The sequence below is a fragment of the Zosterops lateralis genome (assembly GCF_965231275.1).
Source record: "Zosterops lateralis genome assembly, chromosome: 20".
Lineage (NCBI taxonomy): Eukaryota > Metazoa > Chordata > Aves > Passeriformes > Zosteropidae > Zosterops > Zosterops lateralis.
The window spans coordinates 9,131,709-9,151,057 of record NC_139780.1 but is presented as its reverse complement, the minus strand read 5'-3'; the positions used below and the strand labels follow the sequence as shown (position 1 = coordinate 9,151,057).

The following is a 19,349-nucleotide window of genomic DNA, read 5'->3' as shown; positions in this document are numbered from 1 at the left end:
CTGGCGAGGAGCAGGGCCGTGCCCGGCCGTTGTTTGGGTTTCCTGCTGAAGGATTGTCACGGTTTGAAAGCAAAACGAGTGAGAGGCTCCAAGTCAGAAGTACAATTTAATAAGAAGAAAGGTAAAAAGGTAAAAATAAAATAAAATCAATGCAATAACACAAAGGAGCACTGCCAGAGTCAGAACACACCCTGAGCAGGGTGGGGGGAGCAGTCCAGGTGAGGGGCTCTTCCTGGAGCAGTGATCCCACAGAAAGGTCTGGGAGCTCTGCTCCTCTGGGAATCCAGTGGCTCAGGGCTGCTTGTCCTGTCCCAAATCCCAGATTCTCTCCAGGTGGGAATGCTTGGCTCCTCCCCCTGGGCATTGGGAGCATCTCCCAATGGGATGAGGAGTCGTGCAGTGGCTCCTTGATGGCCCATTAAACAGAGAGAGCTCCTGGAGGGAGTTCCCTGTGAGTCCTGGGCAAGGCATTGATGGGCCATGAGCAGAAGAGCCCAAAGGAGGGGCCTGGGAAAACACTGCCCCACCTGGTTCCAACAGCTCATGGGGATGGGGATGGAATAAATACTGTGTGCACATCCTACACCACAACCCAGGACAAGGATGACTGACTGATGCCTTGTGGAAAAGGCTGCGAGGATCTGCCTGTCCAAGGCCTCCTGCCTGCAGGAGGGGATGTCAGGATGCAGGTGGATGGGGAGTCACAGGGATGCTGTTAGTGCAGGAACATCCATGTTAGTGCAGGAACATCCATGTTAGTGCAGGAACATCCGTGTCAGTGCAGGAACAGCACCAGAGCACCTGCGGGGCTCAGGGGCTTTCTGTGCCTCTCCCAGGGAGTCACCTGGGGCAGATCTGGGAGGTTTCAGGTTAAAAAAGTATCACAGAGCCACTAGTTTGGGTTGGAGGGATCTTAAAGGTTATCAAGTTCACCAAATTCCAATCCCTTGCCATGGGCAGAGATGCCTTGCATGATCCCAGGTTGGTCCATGTCCAACCTGGCCTGGGACACCTCCAGGGATGGGGCAGCCACAGCTCCCATTCCAGGGCCTCCCCACCTTCCCAGGGAAGAATCTCTCCCAAATATCCCATCTCAACTAGCAGAGCGAAGCCTGTAATGTCCAAAGGAGCTGGCAGGGACACACTCTGGCTGCTCCCACCTCATTTCCTGCTTCTCCTCCTCTCCTTGCAGTACACGGACGGGGAGGGAGAAGGGGACACTTACTACTACGAGTACCCCTACTACGAGGACGTGGATGAAGCTGTCAAACCAGAAGCCCCCACCACCAAACCCGGCCCTCCTGCAGTGGCTGCAGGAGAGAAACCCGAAACCACGCAGGTACTGGGGCAGGTCCTGGCAGGGCTGGAGGTGATGAACCTTTATAGAAGTGGAGGGTGATGCAGAATGTTTTTGTTCCTCTGATCGTGGTGTTTTATTGCCCACCACAGGAATTTCCAGCTCCCACGGCACCCCCTGAGAGAGGGAACCCCGGGAAGCAGCCCAAGGAGGACGGAGCAGTGGATGATCCCCTGGTGGATGAGTACAACTACGAGACCATCAACGAGGAGTATTTTACCCCCATGCCCTACGAGGATCTCAACTACAACGAGGAAATCGATCCCCAGGGTGGCCTCACGGAAAATGCAGTGGAAGCTGAACTCCCCACCAGCACTGTCGTCACCTACAACGAGACTGATGTAATTTCAGTTCATTAATTTTAATTTTTCCTTCTTTTTTTTTTTAATTAATTCTGCTATTTCATAGCCCTGGAAGCAAAGGAGACGGGAGCAGCCAGATGGTAAATCCATAAGTGGTTCAGGCAGCTGCAGGGAGAGGAAGTTTGTTGTAAAATGTTTTCACTCCAGACTTTTTCAGGGTGGGGAACACAGATATTTAGAATTTGGTTAAGGATTATTCCCCTGGAAAGAGCTGCTCATATTGACATCTGCATTTCCTCGGGTGAAGTGGTTGTCTGACAAAAAGAGAAATGAGGGTTGCTGTTAAAATCTCAGTAAAAGCCTTTTATCCCAAAGATATTAATATAAATCCTTAAAATGTTGATTTGCTGGAGAACATCAATATTTTTCATTTTGTCATTTGCACTGAAAAGCATCTTTATGTTTTTCAGTTGGTTTTTTTTTTTAAAAAAAAACAACATTTCAACACTGGGACAAAGCCTTGATTCCCAAACTGCTGCGTCCACCTGGTGTGAGCCCCTTTATTCTGTGCATGGATCTGCTCAGAGCTGGGATCAGCCCAGACCCCACAGCTTTTTCTGCTGGAATATTGAACTTTTACCTCTCCACACTCCAACATCCTCCAGCTGAAACGCTGCCCTCGAGACTCTCCTGTGCTTAACACTTGCCCAGTTCTTGCTTTTCGTGTTGATGCTGAAATAGGTGAACGTTGGTGAGGCTGAGATGAATTTTTGTGGAGCTGTGGAGATCATGGAGCAAGGAAATAAATGACATTAAATGGGCAAATCCTTCATTATCCAGCAGCAGCAGCAAGGGGATCAGTGGGGGGATAACATGGAATTGTTCTCTGCCGTAGTGGAAGATGTCCCTGTCCATGGTGAGGGTTTGGAACTTCAGAGTCCTTCCAGCCCACACCATTCCCTGTCTCTGTAATGCTTCCAGTTCCCATCCTAATTCCCAGGAAGAGCTCAGGGGTGCTTTCTCCAGTGGAGAATTACTTGTTGTGGGGCTGTCACAATTCAAGGCTGGCAAAAGAGACAGAAAAAAATCATCCAGTATCCCTGGAGTTGGGAATTTGAGGGAAAATGTGTCAGGGAAAGTGTCCAAGTGAAGATCTGAGCAGCTGGAGCAGGGCAGGTGCAGATCCAGCTGCTCCAAGGGCAGGGGTGGATCCAGGCCAGCCAAAATGTCGTGGAGGAGGTTGGAGAGCCCAAAATGATGCACAGGGAGAAAAGGAAAAGGCTCCAGGAACGGAGGGAGCCAACCTGAGAGAACCCATGGATGGGAAAGTTTTCCATTTCCTGACCAAGAGCCAGAAATGTTTGGCCAAGCTTGGACTTTCTGAGAGAGAGGAATTAAAGACTGGATAGAGGGGCCTTCAATAAAAAAAGTGGAAGAGGAAGGAGGAGGCTTCAAGGGCCACTTCAGTTGTTAAAGGAAAGGAAATAGAGGAGGAAAGTTCAGGCAGGCAACTGCCCACTTACTCCAAATATCATCTGTCCATGCAAATAGACCTGAGGACCTCAATTAAAATACCAAACCTGAAGTTTTTTGATATTCATCTCATGCAGTTTGCTGTTATCCCCAAACTCTCAGAGCCAGATGAGATGTTTTTAGATTAGGGTTTTAAGGTTTCAAAGTGCAAAACCAGGGGAAGTATTTCAGCCAGGATAAAAGGGGAGGAGGGTGTGATAGCAACAGATTAATTTGAACCAGCCCAAAGGAAAAATAATCCTGACTTTTCAAAGTCTCCTAATTGGATAATTGCCAAAGTGTAAATTCTGCAAAGGCCAGTTGGTGTTTGCAGAGGGAAAAGAAGGTGGGGTGGTGATGGCCTTAGTTCTTGGCTTAGTCTTAGTTTAAAACCTCCTGAATTTAGACCCAGATGTTCCTCTTTATGAGTTCTGAGCAGTTTTGGCACAGAAAGAAGCCTGGAAGTTGTGATGGCACCAAAGTGAGACTGGATTCGTAGTAGTGAGGAGCTGTTTCTCCAGGAAACACTGGAAATAATCCAGTCTCTGGACAATTTTGGTCTTCACCTGGATAGGAAAGACACCAAATAAATTTGGTCAGCACACGTTGTTCTTTGCAGGGCTGCTCAGAGCGAGGGGTGCCAAGGGCCTGTGCCTGCCAGGCTGCTGGGACATGGAGAGCAGCAAGGAAATTCTGAGCCTTGTCTGCATGGCCTTGCTGTGCTCCGTGGCACCTGAAAGGGTTCAGGGAGGATCCAGAGATTGAGGCATCACATTTGTAACGAAATTTCTGCTCCTTGGATGAGCCCGGGCGCAGATGGGATCCCAGACTAAACAAACAGGAGGTTTTCACACAAGTGAACCCGGGTTTTTCCACATTTCCTGCTGTAATTGGACACCCACAGAGACACATTGTGGGTTTGGTGCATCTGAAATCTGGGAAGGGATGTGGGGCTCCTTGGGCTTGATAATCCAGAGCCTCCAACACCGAGGCCGTGAGAGATGAGGAGGATTTGGAGCTTGAAACTTCCATTACTTCTTTCTTCAGGCATTTGGAGTCTGCAGGATCCTCCTGACACCAGCTTTGTGCTCGTGTTTTGTTTTCCTCACTCCAGCTTTTCCACTCGCAGTGTTTTACTGGGGATCAGTGAAGAAATCCCAGGGAAAGCCAGGGTGTATGTTTGACATGAAGCTTCTCCCATCTGTCTTCCTGCTGTTACAGACTTAAAAACTCCAGAATTTAACTTTTCCCCAGATTTTTTCTCCCTGTCACTACTATTATAAATCATCCTCATCTTGCAGAAAAACAGTGATTTATTAAAACCCCTCATACCCTTAATAAATCAGGGTATTTTTTATTAAAAAAACATAACATAACAACACGTTAATATTCCAGCTAGGAGAGAACTCCAGCCTGACCCATTGCTGCTCTTCCCTCTCCAGGCTGCTCAAGGAGGGGACGACCTGGACAAAGATTTCAATGAGGAAACCATCAAGGAGTACGACGGGAATTATTACGACAATTATTACGACAGGACGGCCTCTCCCGACATCGGGCCGGGCATGCCCGCCAACCAGGACACCATCTACGAGGGGGTGAGAGGCCTTCTGCTCCAGCCAGGGGAAATTCTGCTTCAAAACATTGGTCCTTTTATGATTTAGAGCAGAATTAGTGAAAAAACAAAACAAAACAAAAAAAAAACAAAACTAAAGAAAACAAACAAACAAACAAACAAACAAAAACAAACAAAAAACCAACAACAACAACAAAAAAAACCACCAAGGATTCACCCACCTGCACCTTGTGTTTAAACAAGGAGGAGCTGCACTGGAAACTCAGCAGGGTTGTGCCAGGATCTCCAGTTCCTGCTGGGATTGGTGGTGGTGATGATGGTGATGGTCATGATGATGATGATGGTGATGATGATGGTCGTCATGATGATGGTGATGATGATGATGATGGTGGTGATGATGATGATGGTGGTGATGATGGTTGTGATGATGATGATCGTGATGATGATAGTGATGATGATGGTGGTGATGACGATGATGATGGTGATGATGGTTGTGATGATGGTGATGGTGATGGCGATGATGATGGTGGCAATGTCCTCTCTGACTGTCTGGCTTTGTGTTTCCCTGTGTCCCACAGATCGGTGGCCCCCGGGGTGAGAAGGGGCAGAAAGGGGAACCTGCCATTATTGAGCCGGTAAGGAGAACATGAGTTTGGGGTTTTGTTGGGTTTTTTCCTCCTGGAAAGGGCAAAAAGGGCATCCTGCCATTATTGAGCCAGTAAGGAGCACCTGAGTTGGGAGTTTTGTTGGGTTTTGTCCCTCACAGAAGGGGCAGAAGGGAGATCCTGCCATTATGGAACCAATAAGGAGCACCTGAGTTTGGGTTTTGTGGGGTTTTTTCCCCCTGGAAAGGGGCAGAAAGAGGATTCTGCCATTACTGAACCACTAAGGAGCACCTGAGTTTGGGGTTTTGTTGGGGTTTTGTTTTTTCCCCCCATGGAAGAGGTGGAAGGGGGATCCTGCCATTATTGAATCAGTAAGGCGCATCTGAGTTTGAAGTTTTGTTGGTTTTTTTGGTTTTATTCCAAAAAAAGGTGCAGAGAATTTGTTCTCAGTGGGACAGCTGGGAGGAAAATTCCCCATGAAAGAATTCCCTGGTTCATTTAATCTAAACCACTGTAATGATATAATTTATTTTTTAAAAAGGCTTCAAGGAGCGACCTAAATCGTGAAGGAAGTGCAAGAATTCCCATGAAATCTCTCATTTAGCAAAATAAAACCTAAGAATGACGTGTTAGGAAGGGGGCAGGTCTCATCCCTCAGGAGTTTGGAGCATCCAGGTCCTATCCTGCTCTGAACTCCCAGCCTTTAATTGGTTCATCCCAGTGGGAATAAAAGGGAAATAAAATAAATCCCTGCACACAGCTGTGGAGAGGTTTGCTCCTGTACCAGCTCCACAGTCCCACAAGCTTTTCCTTCGTGTCCTCCCTGGGGTGGAACCCTCTTCCTTTTATATTTCTGACCTAATTTTGAGGTTGATTTTCCTCCTAAAGGACAATTCCAAGCTGTCCCTGCACCCTGCAAAAGCTGTGGGTGCCCAACCCAACACCCCGAGGTGGGGCTGGCTCCGGGGCTCTTGTGAACAGAGCAAGAAGATGCTCTTGCTTAATTCCTTTTTTTTTTTTTTTTTTTTTTTTTCCATCCTGGAACTGGGGATCAGCTCCTTGGGCACCCACCTTTTCCCCAGCCCAGTCCCCGAGGGCTGAGCTCTCTGCACACCCGCAGCTCAATTAACCTCATTTTCCTTGGCCGAGGGCCAGCCCAGCACCCAGCGCTGCTGCAGCACTTCCCATCACTTTGAGATAATATTTTTTTTCCCTTTAATTTTTCATCCTTTTCCTCTTCCACGTGAAATCCCTGCAGGTGGTGGGGAGGGGATCCAGGCAGAAGTCGGGGTGCTGTAGCCTGGCTGCAAAACTCACAATTAAGTCCCTTCTGAAAACATCTCTGACCTTTCCTTCCTTCTCTTCCTCTCTGGGTCTCTCACTCTGCAAACAAAAGGAGGAGCCAGCGATTTCCTTATCAGAGGGGTGGGAAGGGAAGGGAAGGGGGGCGGCCAAAGATGATGGCAGAAACCCAGCCTGAAAAGCTACAAAGCGAACAAAATAGTTAAGTTTAATCATCCAGAAAGAATTTGGCCGCCTTTGCTATTTCAAAACACTGGAGCATGGATGGCTTTTGCCAGAAAGTAAACAAGACCAAATGCTGCCTTGTCCCTCTCCGTGCAGCTCCTCTTGAGCAGGGAAATTCGGATTTGCTTTGCTCTTTAGCTCTTTTTTTTAAAAGTTTTTGATGGGAACTGCAGGAGAAGGGAAATAAATCTGAGCACAAAGTTGGATTCTGCTGGGGTTTCACTCCTTTCCCTTTCAAACCCAGCTGTCCCTCAATCCTTGCTCGGTGCTGACACTTGCTGGAGGCAGCGGGGCAGGGCAGGGGCAGGAGGGATGGAGAGGAGGGATGAGGGATGGAGAGGAGGGATGAGGGATGGAGAGGAGGGATGAGGGATGGAGAGGAGGGATGCAGGGATGGAGAGGAGGGATGAGGGATGGAGAGGAGGGATGCAGGGATGGAGAGGGGGGATGCAGGGATGGAGAGGAGGGATGTGGGGATTCCAAATGTCCCAGCTGGGGGGTCATCAGGCTGCTGGCGCCTCCTCTCTGGTTTTGGGAGGACCTTGGTGCTCAGCTTTAAGGGAGAGTTTGCTCAGCACCTCTGAATTACAACAGGATTTGGGGCTGGTTTTGGGGTGTTGGCTTCACTCGTGGGGGGTGTCTGAAGCAGAGGCCTTCCCCTGCTTTCCCCTGGGACAATCCCGAATCCACTTTGGGATTTCCCCCCTCAATGGGATCACCCCACTGGTGCTGTTCCCTAAAGCTCTCCTATGTTTCCATCGCTCCCATTGATGAACATCCCTGGACATGGGAGGTTTCCTGCCAAGGACAATCTCCAGATGTCCCCAAGGCCAGAGCCCGACATAAACCAGCAGATAAATATGGGAAGATGCCAAGGATATTTGCATCCCAAACGGGCCAATTATCCCTGACCCTTCCCCCTGGGGAGGCAGAGCCTTGGTGCTCTGTGTGCTCACAGCAGCACCCCAAAAACCTCCTGGGTGGGCTGGGCTCCTCTGCACTCTGATTAATCCCTGCTTGAGAACCTGTCACAGCAGGATGTGCCCAAAACCGGATGGATTTGGGGGTGTCCATGTGCTGAGATCTCAAGGAGATTGGATTTTGGGGTGTCCATGTGCTGGGATGGATTTTGGGGGCTCCATGTGCTGGAAGCTCAACAAGGATGGATTTTGGGGTGTCTATATGCTGGGATCTCAAGGAGATTGGATTTTAGGGTGTCCACAAGCTGGGAGCTCAAGGAGCATGGATTTTTGGGTGTCCATATGCTGGGACCTCAACAAGGATGGGTTTTGGGGTGTCCATGTGCTGGGATCTCAATAAGGATGGATTTTGGGGTGTTCATGTGCTGGGAGCTCAACAAGGATGAATTTGGGGGTGTCCATATGCTGGGAGCTCAAGGAGAATGGATTTTCTTGTGTCCTTGTGCTGGGATCTCAATAAGGATGGATTTTGGGGTGTCCATGTGCTGGGGTCTCAATAAGGATGGATTTGGGGTGTCCATGTGCTGGGGTCTCTGGGATTCCCCTGCAGGGAACAGGGACAGGCATGTGCAACTCACCCCTAATTCCCACCCAGTGAAATATTTCCGTGGCTGAACCTGAAAGGGGCCTGGGGTGAAGCCCACGACCTAAATCCCTCCCTGGCGAGGCTCCTCCGTGGTGGCAGCAGCAAATTCCCCCTCCCACATCCAGCTGCAGCGGCAGCCAGACCTTCCCTGGGATTTTAAACGCCGTGCTAATGAGTGTGGACACCAGGAAAGGCAGGAAATAGGGCTGGCCACGCTTTTTTTTGGTGCAGAAACCCCGATGGAAGCAGGGCTGGGTCATGGCAGGCTGCTTTGGGTTATTTTTTTTTTTTTTTTGCTGCTTTGGGCTTAGGGAGTGTGGTTTTTTGGGGCAGGAATGCCTGGATTTTCCTGCAGACATTTCAGATTCGTTCAGCTCGGTTGGACTGGGGTCAGCTGAGGCTTTTTGGCAGCAGAGCCTGAGAACAGTTTAGGGTGACCCCAAAGCAGCCCCTGCGCGGCTTCTCCCTCAGGAGCCAACTGCTCATCCACAGATTTTCACAGGATTTCATCCCTCAGGGAAAACTGCCACAGGTGAGCTGGGAATTGCTGACTCAGCCTGGGCTCTGCTTTATCTCTGATCCAGAGATAAGAGGGACAGAGCTCTTCCCAAAAACATTATCCCGATCCCTTGTGGAAAGCATTTTCAGGTGGATTGGGGGGTTTCTTTCCTTCCTCTCACATACTCATAAGTAGGAAAAAAACCTCAAAACTTTAATTTTCCTGAGTGCATGATAGATCTGATCTAAAGTGATGACAAAATATTCAGATTGAAGAGGCTGGAGCACCAATATCCCAGGATTTTTTCCCACACAGTGATTTCCTACGTTCACAGAGGAAATCACAGTGTGCAGTCTGCTGGAAAAAAAACATTTGAAAACCACCTTGCAGTTTGGTTGCTAACTTCTTGTTAAGCTCTTTAGGGCCAGGAACAGCCCAGGATTGGTTTTATTCCCTGGATTTGAGCAAAGGGGGAAGGTTGTGGTGGGGAAGGTGATGCTGTGCTGGGGCTGATGCTGTTCTCTGGGATTTAAATACACATTATTTGCCTTTTCCATGGTCCTCTGCACCTCTGGGAGAAATCACCCAGAGGGAGTGGAAACCCTCCAGCTCTGGGATGTCTCCATGCAGCACCAAGAACTGAAATATTTAACCACAGATCAAGCACTGGGCTTTTCCCTGAGGTCAGAATGACTTTGAGGATGTGTCTAACCACTTTTTTTTTTTTCCTTCCTCTTGCCCAGGGCATGCTGGTGGAAGGCCCCCCTGGTCCCGAAGGCCCAGCAGTAAGTGGCATTTTCCCCTTGCTCTGGTTGGGGATGCTGTCCCTGGGCTCTGTTGCTCCCATCTGCCACGCACGTGCACACAGGGAGCTTTGGGGTGGATTTTCTGGTGCAAAAAATAAACAGAGAACTCAGAACCTTTTCCTGCCACTCATAGAAATCTGCTACAAATAATAACACATTTTCGTGGCTTAAGGGTTTGGTTTTTTTCTTTCCTTTTTTCTCTGCCAGGGCCTTCCAGGACCTCCAGGACCAACTGGACCCGTGGGCTTAATGGGTGACCCAGGGGAGAGGGTGAGTGGCCCTGGTTTTCTCCTCTCTGCTGGAGTTTTGGGTGGGTTTGGGTGGGCAGAGTGGGGCTGTGGGGTCTCCCTGGAGCCATAAAAAAATCCTGTTAAAATCCTGTTCACCCTGTGGGAGCAATTCCCAAAGGAGTTCATGGTGGGAGACAGGGCACAGCTTTGCATCCAGGGGAACAAAAAAGGTTGGGAAAGGCATGTATGGAGCCATTTTCCAAGTTCAAACCAATATTCAGGCTGCAAAGCCCCTGCTCTCTGCCTCTGCCCTTCTTTGGCTGTTTGGAAAACAGGAGGGGCAAACACACCAGGAGTCCCCAGCACAGGGGAGGGGAGCTCAGCTGGGATTCTGCACCCTCATTCCAGCTGCTCCTCTGAGTCCTGGCAGAGGATTTGGCCTTGCTTTGGTCCAGGATTGTCCTGGGGACATGCCAGGTCTGTCCCTGTGGCCTTTCCGTGTCCCAGGCTGCTCCCAGAGGGAGAGGAGCTGTTCACCCTTTGCCAGGTGGGTCATCGCTCCCCTGGTTTGCAGCCTGCTGCATTTCCTGCCGGAGCACTAATGACGTTTCTGGTGCCTGTGACACGCTGGGGACCAGGGCCCCGCCCGTGCTCCATCCATCGATCCATCCATCGCTGCCAGCTGGGAAATCAATCCCGGCTCAGCCGAGGGGACACGGCTCCCAGGCCTGCTTAACCCTTGTGGCACCACTCTCCTGCCCCAGCACTGCAGCTCTGCAGCCTCGGGGCACAGTTCACTGAGAGTGGGTGAGCTGGGCCGGGTTTGCATCTCACACCGCAAAGGCGAGCCCTAAAAATCCTCATTTGACTTCTGAGGGTTTCCAGGGCTTGAATTTCACACCGGTCCAGGGTGAGCCTTAAAAATCTTCACTTGGCTTGTGAGGGTTTCCAGGGTTTGCATCTCACACTGGTCCAGGGTGAGCCCTAAAAATCCTCACTTGGCTTCTGAGGGTTTCCAGGGTTCTCAGGATTTCCATTTCCATCCCTTTCTTGCCTGTCTCCATCCCAGCTCTCCCTTCTCCTCCTGCATTCCCGGGGGGCTGATGCTGGCCCTGGGGACCATCTTTCTCTCTCTTTCTCTCTCTCCCTGTCATTTGTCCAGGCAGATGCAGATACTTGCTGGCCCTGGGGACACAGGGCTCTGTCTCTCTGTCATTTGTCCAGGCAGATGCAGATATTTGCTGGCCCAGCTCCTCTGGAGCAGCCCTGCAGAGCCAAGCAGCAGCAGCAGACACTCTGTCCCCGCTGCTGCTGCTGCTCCACGCCCTCCAGTGAAAAGGGATAATTTGAATTCTAGCACAGGCTGCACGTCCTGCTCCCGCCAGTGTCCAGCCCGGGCTGTAACACAGCACAGTGTGCACAGATAAGTGATGAACTCGCCAGAGCCACCAGCTGCAACTGTATTAAAACCTTCCCTTTCAATTAGAGCAGCTCCTCTTCTAATTTGTTTATTATTAACCCTGAGAGTGCAGCTCATGAATTTACATGACCCTTCTTCCCCCTGTGTGCGGTGAGGAACGTTCCCTCTGCCTGCTAAATCTGATAAAGAGATATTTTTATCTGCTCCCAGGCAGGTACAATGAATTAATAGCCCAACAACAGTCAGCCCTGTTAATATTGGCCAACTCTCATTTAGCTCTGCTTTATTCATTATATTAAAAAAAAAAATAAAAGGGTAAAAAAGAGCTTTATTTATTTATTTAAAGCATCTCACTCCACCAGGGATTTGAGGAGGCACAGAGGAGTTTGTGTCAGCAGCAGAGCTGAGGAGCAGCCTGGGTGTGGGAGGTTCCAGGGGGCTCAGGATGCTTTGGGATGACTTTAGGCAGCTTTCCTGGAGCAGTGGGAAGAAGGAAATATGGCACTGAGGAGAGCACAGAGCTGTTCCATGGGGGCTCCAGACTGGGAGGAAGGAAGTGGGAAAATGTGTTGTTTTGAAGGGGGTGAGCTGCAGCATCAGAGCAAACGGCAGCCCCCTCCCCCAGCCCGGTGCTTGTCTGGGAATTCGGGGCTCTGGGGGGTCTGCACACCTTGGGGAAGGCTCATCACAAAATATCTCCACCTTCTAAAACCATCCAGACACTGAATCCCAAAGGAATCACTGCCCTGGGGATGGTTTTGCACCTCAGCACTTCAAAAAGATCCCTAAAAATCCTCGTTTGGCTCCTGAGTACTTCCAGGGTGCTGCTTTTCCCAAGTGCTGCCTGAACCAGGAGAGCCCCAAATCTCCCAGAAACATCCTCTATGATGTAATTTTCTGTCCAGGGCTGCAGAATAACCAGGGAGAGAGAGACACTCGGTGAATTTTCAGGCTGAGCACCGTGGGCTGCTGGTCCTGCTCTCGGACCCCACACAAACACCCCCAGGTCTCAGTTTAACCCTTCCATGGCAATATCCCCCCGGGGTTTGCTCCCAGCCCGGCATTTCGGAGCACTGCACCAAACTGGAGCTGAAGTCTCCATCCCCGGCTGCTGTATATCAGCAAATCCCCATTTCCATAACGAGAGGCACACAGATTTACACACCCAGGCCCTGGCAGGCTGCATTTCTTCCAGGCATTCATGAATTTAAATTTCCAAAGTGCTTTATGGGTTTGATTTTTCCTCCTTTCCCCCCCCCCACCACCACCCTCTGCTGATCCATTCCACCAGGAAAAGACCTCCCACACCCAGCCTGAAACAAAAAGAGGCATTTATGGATAAAAGCACTGCATCAACATTTGTCAGCAGAGATAAACAGCTTTGCTCCATCAGAGACAGGGCTGGAGTTAAAGGAGGAGAGGGAGAGAAAAGAAAGTTTATCATATAAAACAAGCCTGGCCTAAATTATCTGTGGCGTTTCTGCTCCAATGGATGGGACTGGGCTGGGCTGGGCTGGGATGGGATGGGATGGGCTGGGATGGGATGGGATCTCAGTGGGGTCGAGGACTCTGGGTTGGGCCAGGCTGAGCACGGTGTGCCTGGGAAAATGGATGTGCTGGAGTTCTGCAGCCCTCCCTGGGCACTGCTGGGATTTTTCCCGGAGTTTTCCTGCTGATCCATCCCTAGCGGCAGAGCTGATATTCCAGGCTGGTCACAGGGCTGGGCTCTGCCCTGTCCTTGTGGGGCTGGGGACAGGGACAGCCCAGCTGGGGACACACAGCCCTTTCCTTGTGGGGCTGGGGACAGGGAGAGCCCAGCTGGGGACAGCACAGCCCTGGCCAGGCTGGGGACAGGGACAGCCCAGCTGGGGACACACAGCCCTGGCCAGGCTGGGGACAGGGACAGCCCAGCTGGGGACATCACAGCCCTGGCCAGGCTGGGGACAGGGACAGCTCTCACCCCACCAGGGCTGGGCTCTGGTTGAGTGCTGGAAACTCTGGTGGGAATGGTTTGGGTTTGTTTTTAAGGGGAGGGAATGAGGGAATGGTGAAGCTGGACATGGAAGAAGAGGGAGCAGAGAGGTGTGGGGTGGGAAGATCTTGCTGGACAATGCACCAAATCTTTCGGTTTGCTGGGCCTGTTGGGTTGTTTTATTAAAATATTCTAATTTTCAGGCACTTTGTTACCTATTTGTCTTTCCCTTCTCCCTTGCAGAGTGACCTCATGAATTCCTGGCTTTTTGGTGTCTCTGTGTCTGAGAGATTTGTGGCAGAATTTTGCATTTACATTTTTTTCCTGGGCTCTGAACAGGCTGCAGGCAGATCGAGGAGAGTGAAAACTACAAAAATGTTCATTATTAGCCCTTCCAAGGGAGCCAGTTCTCTATAAATTGATTTATTATTGGTATTTCCTAACTCAAGGAGTGGCCAAGTCCTCAACCCTGAGCTGTTGGCCACAAAACGAGCACTGGAGGCTTTTCTTGGCCTTCTGGGATGTGGTCAAGTCCCTGTTGCCTTAAACTGCTGTGAAAAGCCCAATTAGCCACGGACATTGATGTCACCCTCATTTGCATACGGGAATGAGGAGGAAATCCGAGTTAACCAACCTCAACTTTTTTCTATTTTTTTCCTTTATTTATTTATTTATTTATTTTAATTTTTTTTTTTTTTTGGCAGAGGGAAAATTGGCCATATTTGATTTTTTATGGCTTCATCAGCAGATCTTTCACTGCTTTAGTGCCAATCAAAGATCCTGCACTGGCCTTAGTCAGCACAGCTCTGTGGATATTCATGGATTTGGGCTGATTTACAGCTCCTGACAGGATCGCTCCACTTGGAGGTGGAAGGAACCTCAAAGCTAAAATAAAATAAAAATAAAATTAATTTAAAATAAAATAAATAAAAAAATAAAATAAAGCAAAAAAAAATATTAATAGAAGAAAGAAAAATGAAATTACCCAACTGATTAAATCTGTGCAGGAATTAATTTATCTTCCTCCATTTATCTCTCCTTGACCCTGAATTAGGAATTTCATCTATTTTGGGTTTTTTTTAATAGGTTTTAACAGATCCATCTAAACATTGATTCCATTCACTTGGAGCATTGTAAGGACTTGCATTGCTCACCCCAAACCTGCACAAGGCAAACCCTGCAAACAGGATGGAAGAGGAGGGAATTAAGATTTAAGAAAAATTGAGATGCCCCACAAGCTCAATCCCTGTCGTGACAATGTCGTGACAGAACCACAGCTGTTAATGCATGGACAGAACCAAAAGAATATTTTAGAAGTTTATTTGAATTTCTTCTTCTTTCAGGGCCCACCTGGACGCCCAGGGCTCCCCGGAGCTGATGGACTGCCAGGACCACCAGGGACAATGCTGATGTTGCCTGTGAGTACAAACAGAACTGAAAAAGGATCAAAATGGGGCAGATTTCTTGGTTTTGCTGCTGTTTAATGCCCCTTCTTGCACTGAAATCTCCCATCTCCTTTATCCCAAGGACACGTTTTCCTTGAGATAAAAGATGGATCTGGATGGTTCCTATTGTAAATTGACTTTTTGCAAAGCACTGGAGCTCAGTCAAAAGCCAGGGCAGGTTAAAATTTCCACAAGTGATGGATAATGATAAAAAACATGGAATATGCCGAGGTGGAAGGGACCCCCAGGGATTATTGAGTCCATCTCCTGGCACTGCACAGGACAAGCCCAGAAATCCCTCCCTGTGCCTGAGAGAAATGTCCAAACATTTCTTGAATTCTGAATAAGCTGCAGTGTCTCTGACTGGACAGAGGGAGATAAAACCATGAAGAAAAAACTGAAGACACCTCCAAGAGCCAAATGTCCAGGCAGAACCCTCTGTCCTACACTCAGGAACCTCTAACAGCTCTTCAAAGTGCCAACATTTCAATCACCTGAACTCATCCACCTCTTTTAAGGACCAGTGGTTATTTTGTGTTGTTCTCCTCCTCTTCCTCCACAAAGCCAGAAAGTCCCAAATCAGCCTCGTTGGTCCTGGGACACTAAAGGAACATGTTTTTTTGATGTGAGGCAACCAGCTGCTGGAAATAAGCACTTGGATACCAGAGGGGAGGAGTTTTTAGGGAAAAATAAAAAACCCTCAGCACATTGTCCAGGCTGCAGAGGGTGAGGCTGGGGATGTTCCTGGTGAGAGTCTGGCCCAGGAGCTCCACCTGGAGCTTTGACCATGGTTGTTGGCCCCTCCAGGAGCCAACTATGGGCCTGGAAACTGAATTTCTTCACATTTCCCTGCCAGGCTGGTGTGGTGACACACCTAAAGCCAGCTGGGGTGGAGCAGAGGTGACAGAGCTGTCCGGGGAGTTTCTGCACCAGGAGTGTCCCTCTTGCAAAACCTCCCAGCCAAGGCAGGAGCAGGCCAAGGGAAGTGGGGCTTTGGAGGGTGGAGAGAAGTATTAAACTCCTTTTATTTCAAATTTAGGGGAATAAAACATTCATATTTTGGGGATTTTCAAGTGCTGAAGGCTCCTGCCTTGAACAGCAGCCCAAACTGTGGTGTTGGGACAAACTGCCACTCTCCAGCAGCTCAGCTTTGTCCAGAGCTGCACAAATAACCTGAGGCAACCCCGTCATCTCCTCCTGGACAGCAGGGAATGCCAGCCTAGGAAAACAGGGAATGTCAGCCCTGAGAGAACAGGGAATGCCAGCCTAGGAAAACAGGGAATGTCAGCCCTGAGAGAACAGGGAATGCCAGCCTAGGAAAACAGGGAATGTCAGCCCTGAGAGAACAGGGAATGCCAGCCTAGGAAAACAGGGAATGCCAGCCCTGGGAGAACAGGGAATGCCAGCCTAGGAAAACAGGGAATGTCAGCCCTGGGAAAACAAGGAATGCCAGGCTGGGAAATCTGGGAATTCCAGCCTAGGAAAATAGGGAATGCCAGCTCTGGGAAAACAGGGAATGCCAGGCTGGGAGAGCAGCAGGTGCCAGCCCTGGAAGAATAGGGAATGCCAGCCCTGGGAGAGGAGAGCAGGGAATGCCAGCCCTAGGAGAGCTGGAAATTCCAGCCTGGGAAAACAGGGAATGCCAGCCCTGGGAGAGGAGAGCAGGGAATGCCAGCCCTGAGGGAGCCCGTGCTGGTGCTGAATGTGGTGTGTGAGGTCCCCGAGGCCACAATCCCCCTCATTGTGCCACCCCGAGCTGGCAGTGCCCGGGCAGCGCTCCCTTGGTGGCCTGAGCTGGGTGACCCGAGGGCACTGGGGTTAATGGGGAGGGCTGGGAGCACTGGGATGGTTTGGGGCAGTGGTGCTGAACGGAGCTGTTCAGGCTCAGCCTGATGAGGGGGTGTTGAAATAAATCAGCTGAGACTCTGTTGTCTTCATGCAGCAGCAAAAGCCAATTCTTTATCCTCATCACTTATTGTATACAGTTTTCACACACCTCGCGTGAGGCACCCACTGGCTGGTAGGTTTTTTTACCACTTCATTTATTGGTCAGGAGGTGATTTGTGTGTGCCTGCCAAAGTTCAGGTCATTCACATTTTTCCTTTATGGTTTCTCACAGAACTGATCTTACTGTTTATTCACATGATTATTTATTTATTTATTGTTAAGATGACACTCATTTTTCAACCCAAGAACAGGTTGTTGTGTTAACCAACCTTTCATACCAAGATTGTTTTCACACGGGAACTTGCAAACTGCTTAATAACACTTAGAAGAAATGGCAGGCCAGCTATTAACAGAGCAGGCTTGATTTTATGAGTCCTTCCACCTGGGTGTGGGGCCAGGAGCGTGACCAGCCTTGTCCACTTTTCTCCCCCCAGTTCCGTTTCAGCGGCGGAGGCGACGCTGGCTCCAAGGGACCCATGGTGTCGGCCCAGGAGGCACAAGCCCAGGCCATCCTGCAGCAGGCCAGGGTGAGTGGGGCCAGGAGGGCATTGCCTGGGGGGGGGAAGGTCGTGGGCCTCACACAGGGTACAATTAAATGTTGCTTTTTTATTTTCTTTTCTGCCCGAGTCAGGATTAAGGTCTTATTTTGTGTTCGGACTCAGATGTTTATTAGTTCTTATCTATGGTACAGTCTCACAAGCTGTGAGTTCTACAGCACTTTGAGCTAACAAAGTAAAAATGGCTTTTATTTCTCTCTCTGCAAGGCCTTTTAAGGATAAATTGTCTAATTAAGAAATTACACCTAAATTATTTTTACTTTTAACCCAATAACCAACCACCCCTGGCCCACAATGAGGACTTTCCTACCCAATTACAAAACACCACCCAGACCCAGGAAGAAGAAGAAGGTTAAAAAGAAGGACTGGCCTGTGCCCTAAATCCTCCATCTTGTTTTATATCTATATTACTGTATTCTAAACCCTTAAACTCTAAGTTTTCCACCCTGTGACATCACACACTTCTATTCAAACCCCACACCCACAATCCCAGTGCTGTCACTCAATTTTGGGAGCCTTTTCCACGGGCTCAGGTCAATGCAGTGTTTGCCTGGCGGTCAGTGCCTGTGAGCACAGCAAGCCTGGAATTCTCAGTGATCAGAATTCCAACAGGGTGGCCCTCACCAGGTGCCTGCAAAAGCAGGATAAACCTCTCACATCCCTGCACGCTCATCCCCAGTGCTGGTGGTGGAACCTCTCACCTGCCGTGGGGTTGCACCTGCATGATTTGGGTTTTTATTAACCACCAGCAAGGCTCCAGCTGATGGAAAGCTGGTTTTAATTTCCTGCACACCTCTGGCAGTGGCCGCATTGTCTTCTGTATATTTGTATTTTGAGGGTCCCTATGAACAGCTGGAGGCTGTGCTCAAAGCATTTTCTCATTTTTGTATGATTTTCCCCCCAGTAAATCCAAATAATGAAACCTATGTCACAGATGGCAGCTGTTCCCAGCTCCCAGAACCTCAGCAGGCAGATTTGTAATTTAATATATTTATTTGGGAATACATTTGACTATCTCTGGAACATTTCTTTCCTCGGACGACCTCACTGATTGATGTCCAAATCATCCCTGGCTCGCTGGTGGAACAAGATTGGCACATTCCCAGTGCAGCTCCTGTTCCCTGCCTGGATGGACACCTCAGTGGAAAAGGCTTTGCACTCATCTGTTCAAAATAAAACTTCATTTTCAGCCGGTGCAGCTCTGAAATTGCTCATCCCTGGGTGCTCGTGGGAGCTTTCCTGAGCGCTGACATTGTAAACCAGAGCTGCAGGAGGAGCTGGGGGAGCCCCACAATTCCCAAACTGCTCTGTTTGCTCCCATCTCACCCCAAAGAGAGCAAATTCTGCTGCAAACACACCCTTGCCATGAAGGAGAAAAGTTTTTAGGGTGGCAGTTCCCAAAGGGACACAGCTTTGGGGCTGTTTTATCTGGGGACAGGTCCAGAGCCCACCCCTGGCTGCAGCTGGGATGTGTGGATGGAGCTGCTTTGTCACTCAGGCTTTAACACTGAATTTTTTGGGGCTAAAATAAACTAAATTTATTTCCCAATGTAAGATAATTTATTATATTTATTATAATATTTATAATAAATATTAATTTATTCTATAACCCAATTTATTTCACCCTTATGTGGGATAAAATCCATTGGGATCTCCCCCCATGGGTGGCACCTGCCCCTGTTGGGTTTTTAACAAGGTGTTTGCCTTAGCTGGGAATTTTCTGCTTTCTATCCAGCTCCCCTTTTCCAAAGAGGGAAAAAAAAATAAATCTCCTTTTTTACAGATTCAGGCAGAGTCCTGATCCCCCCCAGCCACTGCATTTTCCTGTCCATTAACCTTGTGCTGCCAATAACATCCTGGATTATGTTCCTGGTGTTACTTTGTCAGTCTTAATTTCCAGCCTGCCCAGCATTTTTCCATCAGCATTTTATTTTCCTGGGAAATAGGGGGTTTGACCTGACAAACGTTTCATGAGAAGCATCTGCTTGCTCCAACTCTCTGCTTTTGTTCTTTTTTTTCTCATTCTGCCTG

The 19,349-nt window shown here is 49.2% G+C and overlaps 1 protein-coding gene across 1 annotated transcript in view; it reads left to right on the top strand.

The window, feature by feature from the left end:
• Nucleotides 1-19,349, top strand: part of COL5A1 (collagen type V alpha 1 chain) — a 152,324-nt gene that overhangs the window by 66,773 nt on the left and 66,202 nt on the right. Inside the window, exons 6-13 of the mRNA XM_083876033.1 lie at nucleotides 1,193-1,339; nucleotides 1,450-1,698; nucleotides 4,614-4,766; nucleotides 5,323-5,379; nucleotides 9,685-9,726; nucleotides 9,955-10,017; nucleotides 14,713-14,787; nucleotides 17,196-17,288. Of these exons, the coding sequence (XP_083732159.1) occupies nucleotides 1,193-1,339; nucleotides 1,450-1,698; nucleotides 4,614-4,766; nucleotides 5,323-5,379; nucleotides 9,685-9,726; nucleotides 9,955-10,017; nucleotides 14,713-14,787; nucleotides 17,196-17,288 (879 nt within the window). The remainder of the gene's footprint in view (nucleotides 1-1,192; nucleotides 1,340-1,449; nucleotides 1,699-4,613; nucleotides 4,767-5,322; nucleotides 5,380-9,684; nucleotides 9,727-9,954; nucleotides 10,018-14,712; nucleotides 14,788-17,195; nucleotides 17,289-19,349) is intronic.